The 19,449-nt window shown below is 37.8% G+C and overlaps 1 protein-coding gene across 2 annotated transcripts; it reads left to right on the top strand.

Annotated features, from left to right (window-relative positions):
- On the top strand, positions 1-5,638 carry Tmem52b (transmembrane protein 52B). 2 transcript variants are annotated; one of them, XM_027923978.2, is made up of 5 exons: positions 1-84; positions 1,877-1,920; positions 3,553-3,591; positions 4,266-4,432; positions 5,394-5,638. In XM_027923978.2, exons 1-5 carry the CDS (start codon positions 1-3, stop codon positions 5,636-5,638), a joined length of 579 nt encoding a protein of 192 aa, XP_027779779.1. The 2 variants fall into 2 exon arrangements, with proteins under 2 accessions (XP_027779779.1, XP_071465314.1); XM_071609213.1 differs by lacking the exon at positions 3,553-3,591 and having other exon boundaries at positions 31-84.
- The last annotated feature ends 13,811 nt before the right edge of the window (positions 5,639-19,449 follow it).

The raw sequence follows: 19,449 nt of genomic DNA, 5'->3' as shown, positions 1-19,449 counted from the left end.
ATGATCCTGGAGGAGCAGGTGTTCAGCCTGATGGGAGTCCCAGTCCCGGTCGTGACGGCCTCTGCCCTGGCATATTTCATCCAGGTGAGTTCAGTTGCAAATGGCAGGAAAAAGCCATTTTTCCCCCTCAAGTAAATAAACTCTCAGAAGAACTTGGGAGGAAGTGGAGTGAAAAGACAAATATAGAACTTAGCCAGTAGTGTGGTATTATAGGGTTATATGGATACATGTATGACTGGTAATACCTGTGAAAGAGGGGACAGAAATTAGGGTGATTGCTGATAAAGATAGGCTATGGTACTTTAGAAGTGCCACTTACATGTGCTTCTTTTCATATCTTATCACTCATTCCTTGAAATTCCAAGTAAATTATACTAGATACATAATTCCACTAAATGGAATTTCCCATGACAGCACTAATATTATTCCAGCAGTTTAGATACCTCCATTGCAGAAATAAAAGGAAGAGTACTCTAAAAATTCTTTAGGCCTTTTGTTTCTCTCCCATTAATCAGAAGACTGTGAGTAATCCATTATCTGAGAAAGGTACCATGAACTAAGGAATCCTAAACAATTATCAAGGAGAAGTTTGTGTAGCTATGAAATCTAGAAATGCAGAAACTGGGTTGTATCATATCCCTGTACAGGGAGTGGCTGTCTGTGTTGCTTCCTATTTACCAGTTAACCAATATTTGGAAATTCAATTTTTCTTTCTTTTTCTGGTATTTTCTCTTTACTTCATCTCTCCATTTTCCTCCTCTCTCTTTTAGTTCTCTTTTCTCCTCATTTTGCAATAAGCCCCCAAAAGTGGCATTTTCTCCTCCAAGTACCTGGGGTTTCTCTTTCCGTTAGTGAAGAAAGTGAAACAGAAGTACTAAAGATGGGCTGAAGAAACATAAAGAGCCATTATTTGTGATGTGGCCATCTATTTTAGATGAAAATAAAATGATAGCAGGAATCTCTGAAATGTTGTCTGCAGAGGATAGTTGTTAGTCCTTCTAGAAATCCTTTTCCCTTGATATATCTTGAATATGCATGTCCCCTACCCCCTTACTCCTCAACATAAATGCCTAGTAGATTCAAATGAAATATCAAAAAGAAATGGTTTCTAGAACTAGAGTTTACCTAAAAGGGTCTTTGAAGGAGGAAGTCACCAGCGATATAAGAAAGGAGTAGAAGCTTTCTTTATTCTGTATTGTTTTCAAGGAGTGGAAGGAATTGATAGCAATATCAAAGGATTATTAGAACAAACTTGTCATTGGCTGTATCAACTCATTCAACACATGTTCAGGATAAAGTCAGATTTGAATTCTGGCTTCATCAAAGGATATACATAAATATCAACCAACAGGATTATTGTAATGAAATGTTATGAAATATTAAAAATTCTTAGCAGGCTCACGGGCAAATGGTAGCTATTCAGTAGTTAAGTTTTCTTTGCTTCCTTTCCCCTTCCTCTCTTGTATGGTGAATTATTGATGTATTGTGGGCATAAAACAGGGCAGTGAGATGGAATTCAATTTGCAACTAGGCAGGAATAAAGAGGACAATCATGATATCCTGAAGGACAGATCAGGAAATTTCTAAGAAAGACAAATTGGTATAAATAATTGCCTCTCATTCACCACAATGGTGATGCTCACCCACTAACAAAAGAAGAGATATTTGTCCTTCCACGTTCTCCCATCTCAAGTACAATAGTCAGCACACATGGAAGAGATAAAAGTAACTGTCCTAAATATGGATTGACCTTCTGACCATGTCCTCATCTTTACCAATTGATCTAACAGAGCATAGCGCTGAGAGGTGATTGATAGGCTGCTGAGCACAACAGATGAGACAATTTCCCTGTCTGAGACTATTTCCCTTTCTACAGCTTCCTGGGGCAAGAGGTGAGGAGAACTGTGCCAATCCTGAACAGTGAGTATCTGAGAGTTCAAGCTGGAAGGAAGGAAGGTCAGACAAAAGCATCAATACCCAAATGCGGGTCAAAATGTCATTATATGTCTATGACTTCCCTTTATTTCTACTTAAATGGACAATCATCTACAATCATAGACATGTATGTGTCATCCTAAGACTGAAAATAACACTGCTGACAGTACTTTTTCCCAAGCTAATCTTCCCATCAAAGCAGAACAATTAGTCTCAATAGTCACAGAGACTTGCAAAAGACTTTCTTAGCCATGTTTCTCAGTGACTCATCAGAACAGACTGGATTCAGTATCTAATCATTGGTGTTATCTATTTAGGTGATTTCCAAAGAAGTATATTCTAGTTTTTAGAATATGTTAATATTTATTGCAGACTTAATTTAGCTACCACTTTGATGGAGTTATCCCTTAATCTAAACCTGCCACTATTAGGTCTTATGCAGACACAGAGAACATAAAGATAAAAATGCAAGAGATTCATTCTACTTTGGGAACTATATAAAAAAAAAAAAGATAAAGTAGAGAGTAAATAAAAGACCTATTTAGGCTGAAGGAAAACACAGTTATCCATGAGAAAGGTTTCTCAAGAGCTAAGAAGTCTGTGAACCTGGGAGAACTAGTGATAGTCTTGGTTATTTGTTACATGTACATTGGACCTTGGCTACTTGACACACTCTATCTATATACCCTAGGAAGAGTCCTTTTCTATAGAACCTGAGTCTGATGAAGAACCAGAAGAGTTCTGAACAAACGGTGAATGTGAAAAAAACAAGAGGAGACATTGTACAGTAAAATAACAAACTGTATTTTTATGAATATATAACTAAAGAAGGGATAAAGAAATGAGCTTCACTAGATCTCATAGGTCAACGTATTAGAAAATATTATTAAATGAAAAAAAAATTGTATCTCAGAGATGCACACATACTTTTTTCTCCTCCTCCAATTCCTGATTTTCTCTCATTCTTTCTCCCATGCAATCCCTATATTTCCATTCCTCCAGAGAAAATTTTAAATTGCCAAAGTTAATTCAGAATATTTAGTTAGTTTTCATAATATCAAAGTTAGACTCTGCTTTTTACCTTCTTCCTTTTCAGTCTTAGTGGATATCTGTTATCAGTTTTGACCCTGGATGTGACACTTTAGGCCCCTTTTCATGGTAAGGATGTTGCAAGAGTTTATGAAACATGAATTACAAACTTGATAGCTTTCATGCTCTTAACTGAAACTTTCTTTATAGTTACATTTTATTAAGCTCAAATTTATGCAAACCTTAATGTTCACATCTGTTTTCAAGGTTACTCTTTAGCAATTTCATTCCAAGTTCATTCCTGGCAATTTTCACCATAACTATTTACAGTAGCCATGGATATATTTTCTATTAACACTTTTCATGATCAGTACTTTGATCTGTTTTATAGTGATTTATAAAATGATTTACCCAAAGCCCCTCATCTAGTATAAAACATCATTTGAGACACACCATTTAACAATAGAATTGGCTAGTTACATTGAATTTTAAATAATATAACCCATGTTGTGTTTATTATAACATGGTATCACTCTGTAACTCATATTTCTGGTTTTTAATTTAACAAACTTTATTCTTTCTCCATAGTTGCCTGACCACAGACTGGGTACATCTCTGGTATATATGGTAAGTTTCAGTTATAACACCTACAAAGACACTTCATTTATTTTTATTTATTTATTTTTATTTTTTTAAAGAGAGAGAGAGAACGTTTTAATATTTATTTTTTTAGTTTTTTTCAGTGGACACAATATCTTTATTTTATTTTTATGTGATGCTGAGGATCTAACCCAGCTCCCCGCGCATGCCAGGCGAGTGCGCTACCACTTGAGCCACATCCCCAGCCCAGACACTTCATTTTTAAGAGCATTCATTTTTTTTTTTTTAAGTTTTAATACACATTGTGACCAGGAAGCAAAGGTGCCTACTTAACATTTCAAACAGTTAAGTTTCTTTACCTCAACACTAACCTAATTGACAATATGCCAGGATTTTCTATTTTATTATAATCTCTTCAGCCAACATCAAAAGATTATTGTGTCCTCCCCTTGAGAAATCTCTCTACATGGGGATTTACTTAAGTCAAAAGCAGCCCTTTCCGCCTATCATAAGTATCTTATTATTTGCTCTAACGAACTGACTTGGTCTTGCTGACAAAATAAGAATGTCTATAGACTTGAAATTAAATTCTAATAATTATTCCATAAAATATCCATGAGAATCAAAAGGCAGACATTAAAGGCTGATTACACCGAGCTGGGAAACAAGCCAGCTTGGACCTGCTCCGCGGGCTCTTACAGGTTACTGGTGGTGATTGGCGCACTGCTGCTCCTGTGTGGCCTGACCTCAGTGTGCTTCCGCTGCTGCCTGGGTCGTCAGCAACAAGGCGAAGACGGGGGCCAGCCGCCCTACGAAGTGACAGTCATAGCTTTTGATCATGACAGCACCCTCCAGAGCACTTTTACTTGTGAGTACATGGCCTTATGACATGAGGGAGGGATCCAGGTTGTAAAGATTGACTCCAGGGGTACAGAAGCATGGAACCACTGATCAAAGACTATTAAATATTCTAGGACTGGGGTAGTTTTAATTTCCAGAAGTCCAGAGGTGCAGAGATCTGGCTTCTCACTAATGCTGTATTCTCAATTATTTGTCAGGCTGATAGAGTGAAGAAAGAATGAAATATTGGAGATAATGTTGAAGGTGTTTTATAGGAAGACTCACGCAGTTTATAGATCCTTATTTTGCTAAAAGCTATTTTACCTTCTGCACATACCCTTTTCCCCAAATGTCTCAGATTTGGTGAAAGTCTACATTTTCTATTATTTCTTCTATTTTGTATCTTTAAAGAAACTAGTGGTGCCCACTTTCAATTCTGTACTCTTCAAGTCTTTGTACTCTAGATTTTAGCTCCAATGTCCTTTTGATGATTATATGGTTATTTTTCTCCTTATGTTCTTTATTCTTCCTGAAATTAGGGAGTAAATACAAGGCAGAAAACCAGATAGCAAAACACCCTGATATTTATTTTAGAAAGAACACTGTGATGTGTTTTTCACCCTCCTCCCCACTTTACTCTTGGCCATCCTTAGAGCAGTGACAAATAGGGCAGAAATAAATATCCCCAAGGAATCCTTACTACCATGGGTTGGTGTAAAGGGATCTAAGTCTCAAAAGGAAAGAGCCAGGCTTGTGAGCTATGGGAGCACAATTTAGATTACTCAGAGACATCAGAGAAGACAGGATCTTAAAGCAGATTTTAAAGGTGGTTTTTAAATGAGCTTTACAGGATTTTCATAAATTTTGTGGCAGGGAGTGACAATGAGTTTGGACACATGTTAAAAATGAAAGGATATTAAGGGCAATGTAAGCCTCTAGTGCCTGGGGCTCTCCCATTTATGCTAGCTTTATCCCTCCTTTCCTTGCAGCCCTGCAGTCAGTGTTTGGCCCTGCAGCTCGGAGAATCCTGGCTGTGACTCGCTCCCACAGCTCCCTGGGCCAGCTGCCCTCCTCACTGGACACCCTCCCAGGGTATGAGGAAGCTCTTCACATGAGTCGCTTCACAGTAGCAAGGTGTGGGCAGAAAGCACCTGATCTACCCTCAGTGCCAGAAGAAAAGCAGATACCTCCTGTGGAGAAGGAATCTCCTCAAATACAACAGCCTTTCCACTGATGGGAACTTGGATTTTATACCTGGGGACTGAGTAAAAAATACCTGGGTCCCTGAGGATCCCCAGACAAATAGAACATTTTATTTTCTAACTCCTAGAAGGATTAGTATAGCATCTAATTATTAGTATATGCAAAAAGAAGTGTTCTAATTCTTCATTCCCAGCCACATACATTTTCTGATATGGCATTCTCTAATCAGGAACTCATTGTTTCCCCCCAGTGGCCAAAATTTGTACCTCTTACTGTGTTGTGTCAAAACAAGGAAAGTATCAAGTTGTCTTGAATTCCTTTATTTATTAAGTGCATATAAAATTCCAATACCCCTATGATACTGCAAGTTGCTTTTCTTTCTGATGGATAAGAGACTGGTAAACTTCAAGAGAAACAGTGTACATATAGCAATCAACATGAATGCACTGAACACATGCACTTTTTCTCCCAAGAGAACAACCAATTTCATGCTGCCTGACAATAATCATCATATAATACTCACTCGATCATCTAGAATTCAGGGGTGGGATTGGAAGTATAGAGTAAGAGAACATATTACATAGTATGTGCTTCCCATTCATAGTTTCTTTCACTGTTGTCCCACCCACCATAAGCATGAAAAACTTCGCTGAATACAATAGCAGCACCACTAATTCTAACACTCTAAAGAATAGCATTGCCTTGCTTCTTTCCTCCCTTTTGCTTGAGCCACTTATAGCCAAATGTCTGCATTGACTCACACTAGTCTCTAGTGGTGGCCCTTACTGCCACCTGGTGGAGCCATGGTGGAAAACACATTCTCTCCCTTGAGCCCATCTTCTGAGTTCTCTGATTGCTAAGTGAACTAAACCTGGATGTGATCCCTCCCACAGTGCCATCCTGTTGAGTAGTGCTAAGCTACCCTCAAGATATACTCCCTCCCCAAAGTACTGTTATTGAAAAAAAAAAATCAAGGAAGTGAACTGTAGTTGGAAAAAAACTACTTGCCTTAAAATGTTACTAAAATTGTTAAAGCATAGTTTTCTCTTCTATAAAATACTGAACAAAAACACCTCACAGGATTATCATGAGGATCCAAGAAGCTAAACATATGTGACATTACTTGTAAAGTACCATGCACATGTTCCTGTTAGTATTCTTACTATTGTCATCTAATCTTCACCTGCCTGCTAGGATTCCACTGAGAATTATGTTCTGGTTTATTTTTTTGCCAGCCAGCTTTGCTATTGTAAAGTAGCTTTATGTTATCAATAAACGTTTGTTGTATAAAACCAGAGATATGAAAAATTGTGCTCTATATGTGTAATAAGAATTGTAATGCATTCCGCTGTCATATATAAATTTAAAAAATCCGTTGACTGAGTAATGAATAAAGATATGTTATTCTTCTTAATATGCTTTCAGTAGAGGTAAGAAATATTTCAGAAGGGTAGTTGTTTTTTAGGCAATTAGCTCCACTGTTCAGAGGAGGCACCACACACCCAGGGATTGGTTGATTAGTGGCAGAGCCTCACTAAACACATTCCTGAAATGCTCACTCAGCCCAGAGGGGAAAATGTTCTAAGTGAGTATAATCTACTAGTGATCTGAATTTTCCCTGCATCACTTAGCAAATTGCCTCAGGAAATTATTGTAATGCATGAATTGTTCATTGCACCCAAGGTGGCCTTATTGTTCTACCACCAAATGAAGCATCTAGTCATCGCTCATTCCATAAATATATTTTTTGGCTCTTTCATTCTTCAAGACATTGCAGACTTGAAGAAATTAAAATGTTGATAGATATTAAAGGGCCTTGGAAAAAATGCCTCTAGTAAGGACTCATTCTAAAGAGAGCTCTCCACTCCCACTGCCTTATTTGACTTATGGAATCACTTCCACCCACTTTATCCTACATCTCCCTCCTTCATTGTGCTTTTTCATAATTTGCTTCATGTGTCCAATCTTATGATCATTCCTCAGCTATGTGGAGTCTTTCACTCCTGTGACCTCCCACTTTGTCACAAGCTGTGAGAACCCTTTTGGCATCATTTCTTCCTCTACTCAATCTAGAACATCTGTGAATTACCTCCATCACTTTCACTTTAGTTCTTGAATTTTTAACACCTTTTAATGTACTTCACACCTATTTTTCACACTTTGAACACTGGTTCAAGGATACTAACTATTGTTTCTCCAAGGCCTATACTGCTGAGCAGTGCTGGGGAGTCTCTCAACTGGACTCATTGTCCTCAACAACAGGGTCTCCAAAACTACTTAGCCACTTAGTATTCCTTCCAATCTTCTCTGGTAGTTTCTGCATCCCTTTTAGTAAGTATTCAAATTTAAATGGCTGTCTTCATATCCCACACCCTACCATCAACTGCTTACTTCTAGGAAGGGGACTAGTTCTTCTAGTTCAGAGTGAGAACCAAAGTCTTCACTTCTTGCCCCCAAACTCCAAACTTATATAGATCCATACCTATCCTTTTCTCCTTCATCTCAGTCCCATTAGAACAGATGTAGTTTTTCCTCCCCAATATCAGTACTTCAATAGTGCTTTCCATTACATTGATTCAGCAGGATTTTGTTTTCGGCAAGCATTATTTAACAAATAATGCACCAAGAATAGGGAAGAGGCAGCTGGGGAAAAAAATGTGCAAGATATAGTATTTGACTTTCATTCCTCACAGAGCTTAAACTGAAAGTAGGTAAAATAATATTAAGAAAAAGCAAAAATAAAATGATAACAGACTTTAAGAGTATAAAGAACTAAATGAGATCCGCCCACACCAGCCTACACAGGACCCAGGTTCAGAGTTTGCCTGGGTCAACACCAGCAGGCACCCACGGGAGCCCAACCTCTAATACAGGACTGACTGCCCCTTCCAACCAACAGACTATTGTAGGAGGTCAGGCCCAGCCCAGATCTGCCCACACCTACTTACTCAGGACCCAGGTCCAGGGTAGGTCCAAGTTCTCCCCCCACATACACCTGGGAGCCTAAGGCTAACCCACATCCATCTTGGGACACTTCATCATCACCATAGCCTTCCCCATGCAGTAGCTTCTATCTTTTTGAGAAAAGACAGGACTTAGAAGCAGCTGCCTCTCAGAGCAAGCATCCCAAAGAGAGTGTGAGGCCCACCCTTTCAGCCCCATCTCTGTAAGGCATTGCATCGTGGGGCACCTCAACTATTATCTCAAGTTACCTTGGCTATTGCTGCCACCACCCTTAGTAGCAGTAGCATACATTGAGGGACATCAGCAGGGTCCGGAAGCCCAACATCAAAGTGAGGTACAGATAATCTGCACAGGTACTATAAGAATATAAGGTAGTAACTATAATATCTCAGATCCACACTGCAAGAAAGGAAGATACATAGAAAACATGAAAAAATAAGGGAGGAAAGTGACCCAAACAAGCCAGGATACTATAATAACAGAACCCATGGATGGCAAAGTTGATGAAATGCAGAGAAGGAGTTCAGAAGGTTCATAATTAAAATAATCTGTGAATTAAAGAATGATCTAAATGAGCAAATACAGGCAAAAATTGATCACTCCAATAAAGAGATAAGAGAAAAGACTTATACAATGAAAACTACAGAACCCTAAAGAGAGAAATAGAAGAAGATCTTAGAAGATGGAAAAATATACCCTGTTCATGGATAGGCAGAACTAACATCATCAAAATGGCGATATTACCAAAAGTTCTCTATAGGTTTAATGCAATGCCAATCAAAATCCCAACGGCATTTCTTGTAGAAATAGAGAAAGCAATCATGAAATTCATATGGAAAAATAAAAGACCCAGAATAGCAAAAACAATGCTAAGCAGGAAGTGTGAATCAGGCGGTATAGCGATACCAGACTTCAAACTATATTACAGAGCAATAGTAACAAAAACAGCATGGTACTGGTACCAAAACAGGCGGGTGGACCAATGGTACAGAATAGAGGACACAGAAACCAATCCACAAAACTACAACTATCTTATATTTGATAAAGGGTCTAAAAGCATGCATTGGAGGAAGGATAGCATCTTCAACAAATGGTGCTGGGAAAACTGGAAATCCATATGCAACAAAATGAAACTGAATCCCTTTCTCTCGCCATGCACAAAAGTTAATTCAAAATGGATCAAGGAGCTTGATATCAAATCAGAGACGCGCCGTCTGATAGAAGAAAAAGTTGGCTACGATCTACAGTCGGTGGGGTCGGGCTCCAAATTCCTCAATAGGACACCCATAGCACAAAAGTTAATAACTAGAATCAACAAATGGGACTTACTCAAACTAAAAAGTTTTTTCTCAGCAAAAGATACAATAAGAGAGGTAAATAGAGAGCCTACATCCTGGGAACAAATCTTTACTCCTCACACTTCAGATAGAGCCCTAATATCCAGAGTATACAAAGAGCTCAAAAAATTAGACAATAAGAGAACAAACAACCCAATCAACAAATGGGCCAAGGACCTGAACAGACACTTCTCAGAGGAGGACATACAGTCAATCAACAAGTACATGAAAAAATGCTCACCATCTCTAGCAGTCAGAGAAATGCAAATCAAAACCACCCTAAGATACCATCTCACTCCAGTTAGATTGGCAGCCATTATGAAGTCAAACAACAACAAGTGCTGGCGAGGATGTGGGGAAAAGGGTACACTTGTACATTGCTGGTGGGACTGCAAATTGGTGCAGCCAATTTGGAAAGCAGTATGGAGATTTCTTGGAAAGCTGGGAATGGAGCCACCATTTGACCCAGCTATTCCCCTTCTCGGTCTATTCCCTAAAGACCTAAAAAGAGCATGCTACAGGGACACTGCTACATCGATGTTCATAGCAGCACAATTCACAATAGCTAGACTGTGGAACCAACCTAGATGCCCTTCAATGGATGAATGGATAAAAAAAATGTGGCATTTATACACAATGGAGTATTACTCTGCATTAAAAAATGACAAAATCATAGAATTTACAGGGAAATGGATGGCATTAGAGCAGATTATGCTAAGTGAAGCTAGCCAATCCCTAAAAAACAAATGTCAAATGTCTTCTTTGATATAAGGAGAGTAGCTAAGAACAGAGTAGGGTCGAAGAGCATGAGAAGAAGATTAACATTAAACAGGGATGAGAGGTGGGAGGGAAAGGGAGAGAGAAGGGAAAATGCATGGAAATGGAAGGAGACCCTCAGAGGTATACAAAAGTACATACAAGAGGAAGTGAGGGGAAGGGGAAAAATAATACAAGGGGGACAAACGAATGTCAGTAAAGGGGGCAGAGAGAGAAGAGGGGAGGGGAGGGGAGGGGAGGGGAGGGGGGATAGTAGAGGATAGGAAAGACAGCAGAATACAACAGACACTAGTATGGAAATATGTAAATCAATGGATGTGTAACTGACGTGATTCTGCAATCTGTATATGGGGTAAAAATGGGAGCTCATAACCCACTTGAATCAAACTGTGAAATATGATATATCAAGAACTATGTAATGTTTTGAACAGCCAACAATAAAAAATTAAAAAAAAAAAAAAAAAAAAAAAAAAAAAAAAAAAAAAAAAAGAGATAAGAGAGCAAATACAGGTAGCAAAAGATTGCTTCGAGAGAGATGGAGACTCAAAAAACAAAACAAACAAAGAAAAAAAAAAACACAGAAATCCTTAAAATTCAGGATACAATAAGCCAAATAAAAAAACTCAATAGAAAGCATGACCAACAGACTAGATCACTTGGAAAAAAGAATGTCAGATAATGAAGACAAAAGTATACAATCTGGAAAATAAATTTGATCACACAGTGAAGATAGTAAGAAACCATGAACAGGACATCCAAGAATTATGGAACAGCACCAAAAGACCAAAACTAAGCATTATTGGGATAGAGGAAGTCACAGAGTTTCAAACCAAAGAAATGCACACACAATCTCTTCAATGAGATAATATCAGAAAATTTCCCAAGCATGAAGAATGAATTGGAAAACCAAATACAATAGGATTACAGGACACCAAATGTACAAAATTACAACAGATCTACACCAATGCACATTATAATGAAAATGCCTAGTATACAGAATAATGATAGAATCTTAAAAGCCACAAGAGAGAGGAATCAGATTACATGTAGAGGGAGACAAATTCATATCTCAGTAGATTCTCAAAGCCAGGAGACCGTGGAACAATATATACCAAGCTCTGAAAGAAAATGGATGCCAAAAAAGAATCTTCTATCCAGCAAAATTAAGTTTAGATTTGATGATGAAATAAAAACGTTCCATGATAAAAAAAAAAAGGTAAAAGAATTTACAACTAGAAAGCCTGCACTAAAGATCATCCTCAGCAAAATATTCCAAGAAGAGGAAATAAAAAACAATGATGAAAATCAGAAGAGGGAGGTATTACACTAAAGGAAAATCTAATCAGAGGAGAAACCAAGTCACATTAAATACCAAACATAAACAAAAATGGCTGGGAATACAAATAATATTTCAATAATAACCCTGAATGTTAATGGCCTAAACTCACCAATCAAAAGACATAGACTAGCAGATTGGATAAAAAATTTTAAAAAAAAGACCCAACAATATGCTGCCTCCAAGAGACTCACCTCATTGGAAAAGACAACCAGAGACTGAAGTTGAAGGGTTGGGAAAAATCATATCACTCACATGGACTGCAGAAGCAAGCAGGGGTTACCATCCTCATATCAAATAAAGTAGAATTCAAGCTAAAGTCAATCAAAAGGATAAAGAAGGACACTACATACCGCTCAAGGGAACCATACACCAATAAGACTTAACAATTATAAATACATATGCCCCAAATAATGGAGCGTCTACGTTCATCAAACAAACTCTTCTCAAGCTCAAGAGTCAAATAGACCACAACGCAATAATTTTGGGTGACTTTAACACACCTCTTTCATCACTAGATAGATCTTCAAAACAAAAGCTGAACAAAAAAACTATAGAACTTAATAACACAATCAATAACTTAGACTTAACTGACACATATAGAATATTTTATCCTTTAACAAGAGAATACACTTTCTTCTCAGCAGCACATGAATCCTTCTCTAAAATAGACCATATACTATGCCACGAAGCAACTCTTAGCAAATATAAAAAGGTAGCATTCTATCACATCATAATGGAATGAAATTAGAAATCAATGATAAAATAATAAATAAAATCCACTCCAACACCTGGAGACTAAATAATATGCTACTGAATGAACCATGGGTTGCAGAAGACATCAAGGAGGAGATTAAAAATTTTTTTAGAGGTAAATGAGAATGCAGATACAACATACTGAATTCTCTGGGACTCTATGAAAGCAGTTTTATCCTTGCATGGAGTTGATTCCTTAAAAGAATAAAAAGTCAACAAATAAGTGACTTAACATCTCAAAGCCTTAGAAAAAGAAGAATAAATCTACATCAAAAGCAGTAGAAGACAGAAAATAATTAAAATCAGAGCTGAAATCAATGAAATTGAAACAAGAGAAACAATTGAAAAAATTGACAAAACAAAAAGTTGGTTCTTTGAAAAAGAAATAAATAAAATCAACATACTAGTCATGCTAACTAGCCATGCTAACGAGGAGAAAGAGAGAGAGAGAGAGAGAGAGAGAACTCAAACTACTAACATATTTTGATGAAAATGAAAATATCACAATAGACACTATAGAAATATGGAAGATAATTAGAAGTTATTTTGAAAACTTGTTCTCCAATAAAATAGAATATATCAAAAGCATTTACAAATCTGTAGTCATATAATTTGCCCAAATTGAATCAGAATGATATACACAATTTAAACAGATGAATTTTAAGTGACGAAATAGAAGATGCCATCACAAGTCTACCAACCAAGAAAAGTCTGGGACCAGATGGATATACAACCGAGTTCTACAAGACCTTTAAAGAAGAACTAATACCAATACTCTTCACAAAATTGCAATTATATTAGACAAAGGCGCCAAAAACATGCATTGAAGAAAAGATAGTCTCTTCGACAAATGGTGCTGGGAAAACTGGAAATCCATATGCAACAAAATGAAATTAAACCCTATTTCTCACCATGCACAAAACTCAACTCAAAATGGATCAAGGACCTAAGAATACAACCAGAGACCCTGGGCATAATAGAAGAAAAAGTAGGCCCTAATCTCCATCATGTGGGATTAGGCCCTAACTTCCTTAATAAGACAACTTTGGCACAAGAACTAAAATCAACAATCAATGAATTGGATGAACTTAAAAAAAGTTTCTTCTCAGCAAAAGAAACAATCTGTGAGGTGAATAGAGAGCCTACATCTTGGGAGCAAATCTTTACCCCTCACACATCAGATAGAGCACTAATCTCTAGGGTATATAAAGAACTCAAAAAGCTAAGCACCAAAAAAAAAAAAAAAAAAAAAACACAACAAAAACAAATGACCCAATCAATAAATGGGCCAAGGACCTGAACAAATACTTTTCAGAAGATGATACACAATCAATCAACAAATATATAGAAAATGTTTATCATCATTAGCAATTAGAGAAATGCAAATCAAAACTAAGATTTCATCTCACTCCAGTCAGAATGGCAGCTATTATGAAGACAACCAATAATAAGTTGGTTGTTGGCGAGGATGTGGGGAAAAAGGTACACTCATACACTGCTGGTGGATGCAGCCAATACGGAAAGCAGTATGGAGATTTCTTGGAAAATTGGGAATGGAACCACCATTTTAGCCAGCTATCTCTCTCCTGGGTCTATACCCAAAGGATTTAAAAACAGCATACTACAGGGACACAGCTACATCAATGTTTATAGCAGCACAATTCACAATAGCTAAACTATGGAACCAACCTAGATGCCCTTCAATAGATGAATGGATAAAAAAAAATGTGGCATATATACATAATGAAATATTACTAATCAATAAAAGTGAATAAAATCATGGCATTTGCAGGTAAATGGATGGAGTTAGAGAAGATAATGCTAAGTGAAGTTAGACAATCCCCCCAAAACAAATGCTGAATGTTTTCTCTGATCTAAGGAGGCTGATTCATAGTAGGTTAGGGAAGGGGAACATGGGAGGAATAGATGAACTCTAAATAGGGCAGAGGGATTGAAGGGGAAGGGAGGGGATGTGGGGTTAGAAATGATGTTGGTATGTGATCGACATTATTATCCAAAGTACATGTATGAAGACACGAATTGGTGTGAATATACTTTGTATATAACCAGAGATATGAAAAAATGTGCTCTATGTGTGTAATATGAATTGTAATCATTCCTCTATCATATATAAATAAAAATAATTAATTTTTAAAAAAGAACTAAATGAAGGTGAGATAGGGAACAACAGATAGGAGAGGGTGGAAGACACTTGGGAAAAGAAGAGTGAGAAAAGCATGAGAAAATATTTGGTAAAACAGAGTAACTGAAAGAAGACTAGAGGAGCTAGTTGTAGGGAGACAAGGAGAGAGCTACAGAAACTGGAGTGCAAGAGAAAGACATGAACTTGAGAGCTAGGAATCTAAACTATATTTTATGTGCACTGAGGATCCACAGATGGATTTTAAATAGTAAGTCACTTAATGAAATTTGAATGTTACAACAAATTATTGTTGTTGTTGTTATTATTATTGTTTGGTACTGGGGATGGAACCTGAGGGGGCTTAACCACTGAGCCATATCCCCAGGCCTTTTTATTTTTTATTTTGAAACAGGGTCTTGCTATATTGCTTAGAGCCTTGCTGAGTTGCTGAGACTGGCTTCAAACTTGCGAACCTCCTGCCTCAGCCTCCCAAACCCCTGGGATTACAGGCATGTACCATGGTGCCCAGCATTTGAAATGATATGATGCTGTAGAAGAATGGACCGGAGAAGGACAGGTACTATAGCAGGAAGACCACTGGGAGGCTATTGAAGAGGAACAGATAAAAGATGATTGCCAGGGAAGACAAGTGGGCGTACTGAAGGAAAGTGAAACATCCCACTTCCAATATATTTTCTTGGCATATTTCCAATTGATTATTTAGAAAAACTGCACAGGAATGGCTTGAAAAAGCTGCCATTTTGTAAAAATAAATTTACATCTCCATTAATAAAGTAAATAGTGAACATACAAAGGTTTTTCTTATCTTCTCCTTTTATTCTTAGGAAAGAATTTTTTGGGAGGGCGGGTATTAGAGATTGGAGTGTCAGACACCTGGCTCAGGCGGAGATCACCAGAAGTAATTGTTACTGGGAGACCTCATATATATAAAGACAATCCTTGCTTGCTAAGCAGATCCTCCCCACAACCTTCCATAGCCTGCACCACCTCCCTTCTGCCCAGATGCCCAAGTCCCTGTCTCTTTAAACTCTATATAATGTTCAAACGTCTTGCCCCTTTTTGAGTCTCACACTCCCATGCCTTAAGCATGTAATAAAATGTGTATGTTCTTTTTTTCTGTTATTTTATAAGCTAAAGTTACTATAACTATAAATTTAAGACCTCCCCCTATGAAAATAGAGGCAGAAGTAGAGATGAATATAGAGATTTGAGAGATACATTGGAGGAGGATCATGAAGACATGCTGATGAACTGGACAGGGAAATGCACTGAAGGAAGAGAGCTGCTGCTGATGCAAACAGCTGTGGTATAGCTATTTATTAGGATGGGAAAGACTGAAGGAAGACCAGAGTTAGAGGGATATTCAAGACAGCGATGGGCTGGGGATGTGGCTCAAGTGGTATCGCGCTCACCTGGCATGCACGGGGCGCTGCGTTCGATCCTCAGCACCACATAAAAATAAAAAAATAAAGATGTTGTGTCCACCGAAAACTGAAAAGTAAATATTAAAAATTCTCTCTCTCTCTCTCTCTCTCTCTTAAAAAAATAAATATAATAAAATAAAAACAGGGGAAAGGCTTTTGATGGTGAAATAAGAAAAGCTGTGGCAAGGCCTGCTGCACCAAGCCACAAGGAAGGATTTGATGTACCGAGGTAATGAGTCAAAAGTTTTCCTTGGGATTGAATGAGGAAAGCTTCAATTTGACGACAGCATGGTACTTAGGTATTATTCTCTGGGACTCTGTGGCACTGACAGGGGGATAATACAGAGAGCCATCTAACAAGATGTATGCTCACACGTGGGTCTAAATAAGAGGCCTCCTCACTCTCTTCCTTCCTCTCATTCATTCTTCAGTTGTTCCCCTTCTACTAGTTTCTTCTCTTCAGTATATATGGTTCATTAGGGGATTTATACTGTAAAAGGGAGGGGCAGTATGGAGTTGAAGATGAAAAGTAACACACTGTGAAGCCTGGTGCTGAGCAATCTGGACACTGTACTTGAAGATAATGAGGAGACAGTTAATGTGTCATGTTGTGGGGCAGGTCGTTCAGAAAACATACCAAGTCCCAGTTTTGTCCAAATTGAAGAGTTTTTATTTAGCTGGCCAGCTGGCAACTGCTCCCTGCAGGACCCATAACTGTCTTTGCAAGGAACAGCCCTGAGCCTGAGCATTTTAGGATTTTTAAAGGCAAAAACCATATCCCAGTTGATGTAGCTACAAGCAAGTAGGTACAGAAGCTGAATTGGACAGTTAGCGAGACAATGCAATGGGTACACTGGTATTTCCCACAGGACTTTCCAGTTTGGCATAGCAGCAAGCAAGAAAGCAGAAGGGAAGTAAGTCAAAATGATCCTGGTTGAATACAAGTTAAAGAATGCTTACTAAAGCTAGACAATGCCTGACAAGGTACATTGCCCAGGAAAATGGAAACCAAAGTGAACAATTTTACATTGTATAAGAATTGCTATTTTATGTTGCCAAGTATACTATGCTAGACAATTATTAATGGACACAGAGGTGGGATTTTCCCTTGAGAGAAGCATTTCTTACATGATATGGAGTCTTAAGGTAAAATAGAGTCTGTTTGGTCACTGCCTATATAGCCTGGCCCCTAACAGTCATTAGCAGGAGAGTTCCATGATATGCTCTGTGTTTCAAAAAGACATGCTGACAGGGTTTTGAGGTCTCTTGACTGAAGTACAAAGAAGACACATTTTAATTCCATAAAGGAGCATAAAATTCCTAGTTAAAAATGTTGAGAGAATGGAAAGGAACATGGGTGGGAGGTATAGAAGGACAGTAATCACTATTTAACAGCATTGTAAGTTGTACTTAAATTGGAGAAAAAAAAAAAAATGTAGCCAAGCAGTTAAGATATGTGATATTTACACGATTGTTCTCTAGGCCCTTCCTCTAATTTAAGGCAGTGGAGATTCACTAGCATTTCTTTCTTAACTCACAGGACTCCTGTGCAAATCTACTCTCTATCCTCTACAGCTTACTCTGGACTTTTCCAGGGCTGGATTATACTAGACAACAACAAACAAACAACAACAACAACAACAAAAAAAAAAAAAAACCCTGTGTTCTCCATCACTTTTTACTTGTCAAGGCTGAAAGTGCTGCAAACAGGAAGGACTGTATCTAATGAGAAGCTCATATCTGAAGGGAGGTGTCAATATCTACATGGCAGGAGGAAGTGACCCTGGAAGCACAAAGCTCCTGATTTGTGAGGAAGACCTGAAAGATGGGCATGTATTCATTTACACAAGGACAATACAGACTCCCCTCTGGGGGAAGCTGGGTCTGAACTAAATGATGGAACTGTGGTGAGTAGTTCTTTCTGTGCATTGAGGCTATTGGGTCAGGGAGCTTTGCAATGACCTGTGTCCAATCCAGGTCAGGAACTAAACCATAAAATTCTTATTGAGTTAGTTTTACAGGTGCAGCTACAGATCCTTAGTAAAGGAGCTAGTTAGTTAATATAAGAGTTTATTTGTTTATGGGACTATGGAAATAAAGTTAAAAAGGAATTGATTAACAAAGAGGCAGGGAATTAAAATGGCAAAGCCTGGGAACATTGAGATTTGTTTTCTTTTCCTTGGGTGAAACAGATTGGTTGGAAGATAATAAAGAGACCAGGGTGGGAAGTCTGCCCTTGAGCAAGCAGTCCGGGAAAACAATTTCAATGATTTATGGATTGTCCCAGTTACTTGAATGTTCAGCTATGGAAAATATTTGACATGTTTCTCTGAGTAATGTTGGTACTTCCATCTTGATCCTCCCAGAATTGCACCATTTCCCATCTCAGAGTTCTTCACAATTTTAAAGTTTAGATAAGGTGAAACTGGTAGTGTCTGAATATAAACCCAAAGTTTGATAAAATTTTTGAACATCAAATGCATCGCAAGTTTGAGGGCAGCCTTGGCAACTTAGAGAGACCATGTCTTAAACTTTTTTAAAGGTGGGAAGGTGGGGATATAGCTTTGTAGACCACTGGCTTCAATCCCCAATACCAGTAAATAAATAAATAAATAAATAAATAGCACAACAGAAGGGCATTTTCTGTCTACAAAGATGAAAAACAATGAGAATGTGAATTATGAAGAATGGTAAAAATTCCAAGTGTGATATAATGGAAATGAATCTGGAAAGACAAGTTGGCTTCTTTTTATGGAAGGCATTAAATGTGAGCGTAAGCAGTTTAGACTTTGTCCTGCATTCAGTGAAAGCCTGTGTAAGTTTTTGAATAGAGAAAAGGGATATGTAACTTTTAAGATGCATTGCTTGTCACAAGAAGATGAAAATGATATGAAGATGATATAGTGACCTTGAAGGCTATCTAATCCTCCTCCAAAAAGACAATACTGCTTTAGTTTCTATGATAAGGCTTAGTTATAGTCAAAATTATAAAACAAACTAAATTAATGCCTCTTTTCTAAATCTTCTATATCTCATTTTCCAGGATTCAAATTGTTTGTGTTGCCATTTGGTTCTCCCTGTCCC

Source organism: Marmota flaviventris, chromosome 3 (assembly GCF_047511675.1).
Source record: "Marmota flaviventris isolate mMarFla1 chromosome 3, mMarFla1.hap1, whole genome shotgun sequence".
Lineage (NCBI taxonomy): Eukaryota > Metazoa > Chordata > Mammalia > Rodentia > Sciuridae > Marmota > Marmota flaviventris.
The sequence above is the reverse complement of the archived record's forward strand: the minus strand, read 5'-3'. Positions and strand labels throughout refer to the sequence as shown.